This window comes from Cebus imitator, unplaced genomic scaffold, assembly GCF_001604975.1.
Source record: "Cebus imitator isolate Cc_AM_T3 unplaced genomic scaffold, Cebus_imitator-1.0 Scaffold74, whole genome shotgun sequence".
Lineage (NCBI taxonomy): Eukaryota > Metazoa > Chordata > Mammalia > Primates > Cebidae > Cebus > Cebus imitator.
Genome location: NW_016107389.1, coordinates 6452647 through 6463305, shown reverse-complemented (window position 1 = coordinate 6463305; position 10659 = coordinate 6452647). Strand labels below are relative to the sequence as shown.

At 41.2% G+C, this 10659-nt stretch overlaps 1 protein-coding gene across 1 annotated transcript in view; it reads left to right on the top strand.

The window, feature by feature from the left end:
* The window catches only part of MYO1E (myosin IE), a 230912-nt gene that overhangs the window by 96949 nt on the left and 123304 nt on the right, over positions 1-10659 (top strand). The window contains exon 2 of the mRNA XM_037739750.1: positions 3149-3292. Within this exon, the coding sequence (XP_037595678.1) occupies positions 3149-3292 (144 nt within the window). The remainder of the gene's footprint in view (positions 1-3148; positions 3293-10659) is intronic.

Here is a 10659-nt window from a genome sequence, read left to right as displayed (position 1 = left end):
AAAGGTGGGGTTTCACCATGATGGCCAGGCTGGTCTTGAACTCCTGACCTCAGGTGATCCACCCACCTCGGCCTCCCAAAGTGTTAGGATTACAGGCGTGAGCCACCGTGCCCGGCTATAGGTCTTTTTAATGAGACATTTTGTTTTGGAGACAGTCTGTCATTCTGTGGTCATGTTAAACTTAGGTAGAAATATCCAGTAAGTCATTCATTCATGAGACTGTGAAGAAAACATGTTTGGATGCATCCATAGTCATGGAATCTTTGGTTCGCATCTTGCCTTTGCTACTTGCTAGTTGGAGATCTGTTTCCTCGTATGTGGCATGGGAATGTTAACCCCTCTCTCCTAGGATTGGTGGCAGTAGTAGGTAGAACACCCTCCACAAATCAAATAACTCATTGCTTTGCATATTGTCACCACTGTTGCCTTGTTGTAGATAGCAGACTGGAAAATGAGTCCTCTTTGAATACTGGAGACTGGGGCTAGGAGTCTTCAGTGTCGAGTGATATTTGGAACCATGAGGATCAGTGAACTCTCCACCCTGAGTGTAGTTCTTCTAGGGAATAACTACCATGAGAAAGAGGAGGAAATGGCCTCTGAGGTGGGGCAATCAGAAATGTGTTTCTGTGCAGTGAGGCAGAGAAAAGACCTTAGGGTTTGATATTGAGACAGACTTGGGGTTATGCTGGGAAGGCAGTTTTTGTGGATCAGTAGAAATACACACACCATGACACGGAGCATTTCTGTTTCTTGTCCCTTACAGAAGTTGAAGAAGTGCCTTTGTGTTTTGTTCAACTGTGGGTACATTTTTAGGTATCTATGAGAGTTAAAAACCAACCAACCAACCTGCAGGTTGGTTACTCTAGAACTTTAGTTTTCTGTGCAGAGTATCTGTGGGTGCCCAGAAAGCTGAAAACGGTGGGGAGTTGAGGAGAGGAGGAATCACTGGGAATTGTGTGGCTGGAAGCAGACCATGGGCATTCAATGGAAATCTAGTGAGTCATGCTGTGGCCAACGCTTTTTTCTCGTTCTGCTTTGCCACAAGAGGAAGAAGGAGTGGTGAGGTCTGAGGTAATTTTGTAGAATTGATGCTGCATGTGGTTCTGAGAATGCCAGATATAGAGAGGTTTCCTCTGCAAGACAGCATGGGCGGGAAGCCTTCCAGAACCCCTTTCCAGAGTGGGAACCCATCACATGGTACACTTTTCCTATGATAGCCCCGTCTTGGCTGATTTTAAAAGACGGCTTTTCACAGGGCCTCTTAGAACTTGTGCTTAGCAGAGAATCTGTGTTTCCCATAGGAAAAAAAAGTAAGCAATGTAATGAATTTTTAAAATAAAATTTGAAATGACTTGCATCTTCTTTCTATCTTCTCCTCTCAAAAAGCCTAGTTCAGGCCGGGTGCGGTGGCTCAAGCCTGTAATCCCAGCACTTTGGGAGGCCGAGGCGGGTGGATCACGAGGTCAAGAGATCGAGACCATCTTGGTCAACATGGTGAAACCCCGTCTCTACTAAAAATACAAAAAATTAGCTGGGCATGGTGGTGCGTGCCTGTAATCCCAGCTACTCAGGAGGCTGAGGCAGGAGAATTGCCTGAACCCAGGAGGCGGAGGTTGCAGTGAGCCGAGATCGCGCCATTGCACTCCAGCCTGGGTAACGTGAGTGCAGCTCCGCCTCAAAAAAAAAAAAAAGCCTAGTTCATCCTTTTTTCATCCTAGTTTTGATGTCTGAGCAGTTGGCCTTTGTAGATACTCTTATTCAGAATTTTTCTCTCCTTCATTCAAACTCCCCCAAGCAGTGAGCAGGGCGGGGGCAGGGGCGAGTCTCACTCAGTTCAGTGTCCGCTGCACTTACCCAGTGGTGACACTCCCAGTAGAATGCAAGTGTTTAAAGGCAAGGGAGGATCTTCCAATATTGTCATGTAATATTTGCCATTACTCTGTACTTACTAGCTTTTTTGCTTGATAAATGTAGATGATAATGTATGTCCTTCCTCCTCTGGTCTCCTTTGGCAAATTCTAAATATCTTAGACTTACTTCACATGGCTCCTTTTCTGGGAGGTCATTTCTTCTGCCTCTCCCAGGACAAAGTGGCCCACCCTTCACTCCTGGAACACCCATTTTATGTGTGTTTATGTTGACCGTTACTGACTCATGAATCACTTTGTTCCATCATTATTTAGGTGTCCTTCAAAGGACTTTGAGCTCCCAAGTGCTGAACTCCCCAAGCGCTCATGAATCACTTTGTTCCGTCATTATCTAGATGTCTTCATGGGACTTTAAGCTCCCCAAGTGTGCCACAAGAACTTGGCACAGAGCTCAACACGTGGGGGACCCCACTATGGAAATGCCAAATGAAAGGAAGCCCTGCAGGCTACAGAGCGTTGGGAAGCCACCGCTGATGTTAAGCTGGATCCCATACATAGATAAGGGCCGCAGCTTCATCTACCCAAGGGGCCCACATGGGGGTGAGGTCTTCCTCTCCAGGGTGTGTTCCGTGATGTCGTTTTGTGAGTCCTGTCTACGTCCTCTTTGGTAGATCAGTAATCACTCATAAAAATGTAGCCTATCTTTTGAATATAGAAGGCCGGTATGGCACGTATGATAGTGATAAGTTTATGAAGGGAAAGTAATTTAGATAACTGGAGAAATTACGACCGTGTGACGCAGTCATTGTGTGATACATATTCTTTTCACTTCTGGGTTATGTCCTATGATTTTTGCAAAATGAGACTAGGAAGTTTCTATGTCATTGCTTATTTTCACAGGCAAATTCAACGAAACAGTATGATGGAAGCAGACATCAGAGACCACTGACCCTGTGTTCTCTATTCCTGACACTGTTGAACACTTCACACATGTTATTTTATTTAATCCTTACAACAACTTTATGAAGTGGGTCTGTCTCCCATTTTGCAAGTGAGAAAAGAGACGCTTCAGTGACACAGTGAGCTTCGGAGACTTTCCCCCACTTTACTTAGTCTGTAGGTAGCAGAGCTGGAACCTGAATCCTCATCTTACTAGTTGCAGAAGCTGTCTCTGCACGGCTCAATCTACGACATTGTATTTGGGAAATTAGCAGCATTTTCTCATTGTTACTACAGGGGAAAATAAACTATCCTACTAATTGTGTGTTTTATGTTCTCAGGGAAGCAAAGGCGCCTACCGGTACCACTGGCAAAGCCACAATGTCAAGCACAGTGGTGTGGACGACATGGTGCTGCTCTCCAAGATCACAGAGAACTCCATCGTGGAGAATCTAAAGAAGAGATACATGGACGACTACATTTTTGTATCCTTTATGGGCTTCTTTGGACATTTCTAAGTGGTACTATGATGTCCACAGTTAAATTGTGGCTTTATGCTGGGTGCAGTGGCTCACCTGTGCAATCCCAGCACTCTGGGAGGCTGAGGCAGGAGGATTGCTTGAGCCCAGGAGTTCCAGACTATCCTGGGCAATGTGGGGAGACCCTGTCTCTATTATAAAAAATAAAAATTGAACTTGGGGCTTTATTCCTGGCTTGAGAAAAGAGCCATCTGAAAGTCTGGATGGATGCTGTGTGCGCACATCATTTTCAGCATTTCAGAATGAGGTTTTGTATGTTTATATCGCTGAGTTCTGGCTGTGCAAAGGGCAAAGATGGTGCCAGATTATTCTCCTGGCATTTCACAAAGTAAAGATGCAACCAGTATTTATCTGTTTTAATCCATAATATTGTCCCTTTGACATGCTCTAGTCATGCACGTGGTATCTAAAACCTCTGCTCTTCCTAGGAGAAGTCCTGGTTTGCAAAGAGTTTTACCAATAATGCGTCCTGATTACAAAGCAGAGGCGTTTAAGTCTGGACTTAAAAGGCTTAAAATTTTTGCCAGTTTTTCTGCATTTTAATGTATACTAAAGGAAATGTGAGAAGTGAAGATCAACTATTGAGAATGCCTGACATTCTTGAGTTGTTCTTTATGTATTAATTTTAGATTGCCAGATGTCATTTTTTATAGAGCTTTAAAAACTGCAGAATGGAAATTTGATTCAAATATGTGTTGACGTCGTTATCAGCAGGGAGCTGTGATATTTGCTTAAGTTCCTATAGGATGGAAGAGTTTTGTTTGATGCACCTATGTAAAGATACACTAGTGAAACGATTGTGAGAGTTGGTCTTGGACATGCAAAGCTCTGTGTTAAATCTATGTAATAGTGCCAAAAAGTTTACCTTTGATGCTGACGATGTCTTCCAAAAGTGTCATGGATGACCTATTAAAAAGTGGAGTCTTTGCCACTGATGGAATACGCATCTTAGAAATTTAACCCAAAAAGCTTGGGGAGGAATAGTTTTCACATCAGTGGCATACTATGATTACTTAGACTGCTTGTTTGACTATTGTTAAAAGCCCTGGAACCTATGCAATAATAACTTTTGCAGGGACTGCCTATCCCATCGCTGGTAAGTAGGGGGGGTTCAACTTAACAGGTATTTAGCAAACAATACTATTAAATAATTAACAGCATTATTCCAAAGCATTTGCACCATTCTGACCAGTACTCTGCTGTTCCCTACTTACTGTAAGGGAATTGTATCAATATCTGTGTAAACTTCTGCTTTCAAGGATTAACAGATGTAGTTGGATTTATTGGCTACATTATAATAGCATCATTTTAAAAATTTATTTTATTTTTACAGCACTTTGGGAGACTGAGGCAGGTGGGTCACTTGAGGTCAGGAGTTTGAGACCAGGCTGGCCAACATGATGAAACCCCATCTCTACTAAAAATGCAAAATTAGTGGGGTATGGTGGAGTATGCCTGTAATCCCAGTTACTTGGGAGGCTGAAGCAGGAAAATTGCTTGAGCCTGGGAGGCAGAGGTTGTAGTGAGCCAAGATCGTGCCACTGCACTACAGCCTGGGAGACTGAGCAAGACTCCATCTCTAAATAAATAAATAAATAAATAAATAAACAAGTAAATTTATTTTATTTTTATTATTTAATTTTATTTTTACTTTTTTAGAGGTGGGATTTCACCATGTAAGCCAGGATGGTCTCGATCACCTGACCTCATGATCCGCCCTCCTTGGCCTTCCAAAGTTATTTATTTTTTTTAAAATAACAAAGAGTAATCATATACAGTCATGGGATATAATGTTATTTTTAATTTATTTTTTTAAGACAGGGTCTCCCTCTGTCACCCAGGCTGGAGTGCAGTGGCATGATCCCAGCTCACTGCAACCTCCGCTTCCTGGGCTCAGGTGATCTTCCCACCTCAGTCTAGCTCCCGAGTAGCTATACTACAGGCACATACCATGATGCCTGGCTAATTTTTTGTATTTTTTGCAGAGATAGGGTTTCATCATGTTGTTCAGGCTGGTCTCAAACTCCTGAGCTCAAGCAATCCACCTGCCTAGGCCTTGTGAACTGCTAGGACTATAGGTGTGAGCCACCCTGCCCAACAATGTGATGTTTTAATATGTATATGCATTTTGGAATAATAAAATCAAGCTAATTAACATAGCCATCACTTCACATACTTATTGTGTGTGGTGTAAACATGTAAAATCTACGCTCAGCAATTTTGAAATACGCATTACATTATTATTTACTTATATAACTTGTGGATCAGGGTGGCGACCTATGGCTGACAAAATCTTCCCACCAGCATTGTTTTAACAGCAGTTTTGTTCAAACACGACCATGCTCATTTGTTTAGTGATTGTCTCTGGTTGTTTTCACACTACGGTAGTAGAGCTAAGTAGTTGTAACAGACTCTGCAAAATCTCAAATATTTACTTTCTGGCCCTTTGCAGAAAAAAATCTATTGACTTTTGCTCCACATACCTGTGCAGGGCTTCCTTTAATTTACTTATACGAAAGCAGTTATGTTCAGTTGTGAGTTTTTATTTTATTTGGTCTTAATACTGACATATGTTTACCTTATCTGGACTTATCACCATCAAAACATTTTAATCACTGTTATGTGCCACACCCACAGCACATGAAAACTGGCAGGTAATTGATTAGAAGGAGCTGGGTGGCAGGATGTGGACCTGGACTGTCTGGCTTCAAACTTTGCTCTGCATATTATTGACCTTAATAAGTTTTGTGATCTCTGTGCTTTGGTTTCCATATCTGTAAAATGGGAGTAATAATAAAATCTCCCACATGAGGCTGTTGTAGGGTGAAATGAAATAAAGCATGCAGCAAGTAAGCAGTAAGCCTGAGTTATTATTTCTGTACACCAAGGCAAGCATTAAGTGCTTCCCGTATTTCTGAATAATTTTCCAAAAATTCAACTGTAAAGTTATATATTGGAAATTAAAATGCATTTTGCCACAGAAACCATTATAAATGGAGGATTGACAAGCCTATAGAAGTCTTCATTTCCACTGAGTGTTAGTAGTTGAACAAATTCCATTTTGGAATGTTCGTGGAATCTCGGCTCAACTTACTGCATTGTAAATTTGAAAATATGGCTTTTGATAAGCTGGGTAAGAAAAGAAACAAATGATGTCTGTAGTCAGTCCCTCTTAAGTCCAGTCTCCCTCACTCCTCCCCATCAGGATTGTTGACTCCCAAAATAGCAGAAGCAGGGACTGTGTCTTGTATATCTTCTTCAAAAAGCAACACATAAAAACCCTTTAAAGCAATACATAGTCGTTTACCATGGCTCATAACATGGAGTCAAGCAAAAAGGAAAATACCAAAGTCACCCAGAACCCATCACCAAAGGTTGGTTGTTATTAATGTCTTGGTGTAGAGCTTTCAGTTTAACCACATAAGGCCATACATATATATGTGCTTTCTTGCTAATTTTAACCCAAATGGCATCATCCTGCCTCATGTATTTCTTGGTTTCCTGTGTAATTTTTGGCATGGTGCATTGTATTAAGTATTCCTTGACAGTTTGTTGACTGTTAAGACTTGCTTTTTAAATTCAGACGACAGAGTTTTTAAATGACTAGCACAGAGAGGGCTGTTTATGCGCCTTTGAATCGATGACTGACTAATCGTGTGTTCTACCAAGGAAATGAGTTACTTGACCACTAATGATTTTATGTTTTAGAACTCTCTACCCACTCAATATATGGAAAGCCCAGCATAAGTGCGCTTTCTGTCATTACCACAGAGTAGCTTTCGGCCTTGAGGAAGCTTGATGGATGTTTATGAAATAATTGAGGAGTATAGCTGCAGATCTTGCTCTGCTAAATGATAAAAGCATCCTTTCACACTTCAATGTTAAGGGAATATTATAATAGAATGGCATTACTATAAATAAGAGTTGGGTTTTTTTCCTCTCCTATGTTTAATTAAGACAAGAAGAGACTTGATTTCGCATTAAGTTATAAAATTGCTCACTTTATCCCTTCTAGATCTAATTCCAGCACGTTGTCTTGTATTGAAGGTCAGCATTTGGAGCAATCAATTGCTAATGCATTCAGGCTGAATGCACATTTTTTTCTACATTAGGAAAAATAAAAATCCGCTTAGAAAATGCTGACATTGTTTACCAATAAAACTCCATATTTTTAAGTTATTTGTCCTATGACAAAGAAGACTTAATTTGCCATCTGTTTGTCATTAATGTTGCCACACTTCTTACAATTACGTTGTAAGCTATATGAGGAAAACATTACAGTGTTCTCTATTGTGCGTGGGAAGAGAGCATTTCTGGCAGCTTGACTGACGAAAAGAGTTCCGATGCAAAGTCCTCCATGCTCATTAGGTCCAACTTTCTCCAAGCTTGTTTTAATCCAAAGACCGCACTCAAGTGTGTTTGGCATTTTTAATCCTTGAATTAGGAGTCCAGACATTTGTGCCAGACTCACTAGAGTTCAAAGCGGCGTAGTTGTTCCGAGTGAGGTCTGGGCCCTGGCATCCAATTCACTGGAGGGACAGCGTGCTATATAGCAAGACAGACGCTGGGCTGGAGCCAAAGCCTCAAGTTCCAGCCCACCCATTCTCCACGTGACTCTGGGCAAGTCACCTTACCTCCCTGTGCCACCTCAGTGATGAACTTGAGGAAGTCCACTTGACCAGTGTAGGTGGTTTTGGGAAATTCACTGACTATTAAAATAGATTTTAAAAGTTTGAGTCTTAGCATTGCCTAATAAGCCTAACATTTGAAAGTTGTACTACCATCACATTTCATAGAAGAAAGAATATTTTTACACCAAAACGTAGGGAGGAAATAAGAATAAAGGACAGTTTCTTTATATTGATAAATTAAGCTTCATGAAAAATTTAGTGTGATGTTGTTTTTTTTCATTCCTGCTGCAGGTCAATGACAACTTGTAGATCCACGGACAGGCATTCAGGAACCCGTCAATTAAAGATATCTTGGGTCCCCTCTGTCTCCAGGAGTATTTTAAATAATTGGCATTTGCTTTATTTTTTTCTTGCTTTTTGGTGTCATAGCTTCATATCTTCAGGCATTTTGAAAATTAACCCTAGGCCACACCTTCACCACCAAAGATTATGTGGGTAGGGACAAAGATCGGAATGGCTTTTCCCAGAGGCACACCTGAATTATGTAATAGGGAGTGGGAGTGAGCGTTGTTGAAATTACCTGGAGTTCCCAAACCAGCAGGAGAGCACAGATCTCTGGAAAATAGCTGAGGCCTCTGCAGGCATAGCAAAGTGGAAAAGGTAAAAATTGTTTAGATAAACAAGTATTCAAACTCTCACCTGAAATAACTACAAGGTGTTTATTTTTTTTAAATTCTCTTGTCTCAGTTTTTCTTGTTTAGTTTTTCTGTACAAACAGCCATTTCATTGTATTTATTTATTTGCTCTGTCACCTAGACTGGAGAGCAATGGCACAATCACAGCTCACTGCAGCCTTGCCCTGTTAGGCGTAAGTGATCCGCCCACCTCAGCCTCCCAAGTAGCAGGAACTACATGTCCAGACCACCATGCTTCACAAATTTTTTTTTTTTTTTTTTTTTTTGATTCACTCTGACAGGTCAATCATCTTATTTGAGAATTCCCAATTTTGCAATTCTTTTTTTTTTTTTGAGAGACAGGCTCTCACTATATTGCCTAGGCTGGTCTCGAACTCCTGGGGTCAAGCAGTCATCCTGCTTGGCCTCCCACAGTGTTGTGATTATAGCACCCGAACAGAAACAACCATTTTAAACCAAACTTTACTTTTTAGGTATCTTCTCAAATAATATTACCCTCAAGAAACCTACTTATAGCTGGACACGGTGGCTCACGCCTGTAATCCCAGCACTTTGGGAGGCTGAGGTGGGTGAATCACCTGAGGTCAGGAGTTCAAGACCAGCCTGATCAATATGGTGAAACCTCATCTTTAAAAATAAAAAAAAAAAGGAACCCTACTGATAAATTTAGGGAGCAGATACAGATTTCCCTCTTCATTTCATTCCAGCCATAGTCATTGATTCAGGATTGGCTTAGAATAGTCCAAAGGAAGTATTTTTTTGTTCATTTTTGATTTTTTTTTTCTTTTGTTGTCTTTTTTTTCTCTTCTAAGAAAAAGAATTTTTTTTTTAGTGTCTCCCTAACCAGGCCCTTATCAGAATATATGTAACCTACTTAGTGAAAAATCAAGACTTTATGAGGTATCTATCTCTTTCTGTAGCAGATTAACAGTTTTTAAAGTGTTAGTTACTTTAGGAGCTCATATGCAACTGAATTCATATTTATTGGGTAACCAAGGGATTGGTGGGAGGTGGTACCTTTGGCTGATGTCCTGAGGGCAGCCCTTTATTCTTTGTGTGCAGTAATCAATTTATCTAGGATAAGGTGGCAACAACCACATTCCCTTTAAAACTGAGGGAAGGAGTACCCTCCTCCATGGAATGAGCTTATTTTCCTGTTTGTTTTTCCCTGGGGTTGGATGTAGACGTGAAATAAACATCCTCCTCTTCTGAAGTGAAGATGGTTGTATTTCTTAAAAATTGGGTTTACAATAAGAATCATTATTACCTCATTCGTTAATTGTTTGGCTCTGTTGCCCAGGCTGGAGTGCTGTGGCATGATCAAGACTCACTGCAACCTCGACCTGCTGGACTTAAGCAATCCTCCCACCTCAGCCTCCCGAGTAGCTGGGACTACAGGCACACACCAACATGCCTGGCTAATTTTTAAAAAAAAATTTGTAGAGATAAGGTCTCACTAAATTGCCCGGGCTAGTTTTAAACTCCTGAGCTCAAGGGATCCACCAACCTCATCCTCCCAAAGTGCTAGGACTACAGGCTGGAGGCACCACACACAGCTCATTCATTCAGTTTTGATTAGGTCCTTACCATTTGAAAAGGTACTTGAAAAATCCACCTAAGGGAAGTAGGTTTTTGAGTATGCAAAGCATCACAGAATCTAACTTAGAAGAGGACCGAAAGCTATCCAGTTCAGTCCCCGATTCACCCTGCATTAAACTTCCAGTTTAAGGTTGCCTTATAAAATTCGGGAGTGCTGATTAAATTTGCATTTCCAATAAACAAGGTACTTTTCACTATAAGTATGTACTGAATGTTATTGGGGAACATACTTAATTGGGACATAGGAAGAATACTTAAAAAAAATTCTTGTGAGGCCAGGCGCGGTGGCTCAAGCCTGTAATCCCAGCACTGTGGGAGGCCGAGGCGGGTGGATCACGAGGTCAAGAGATTGAGACCATCCTGGTCAACATGGTGAAACCCCGTCTCT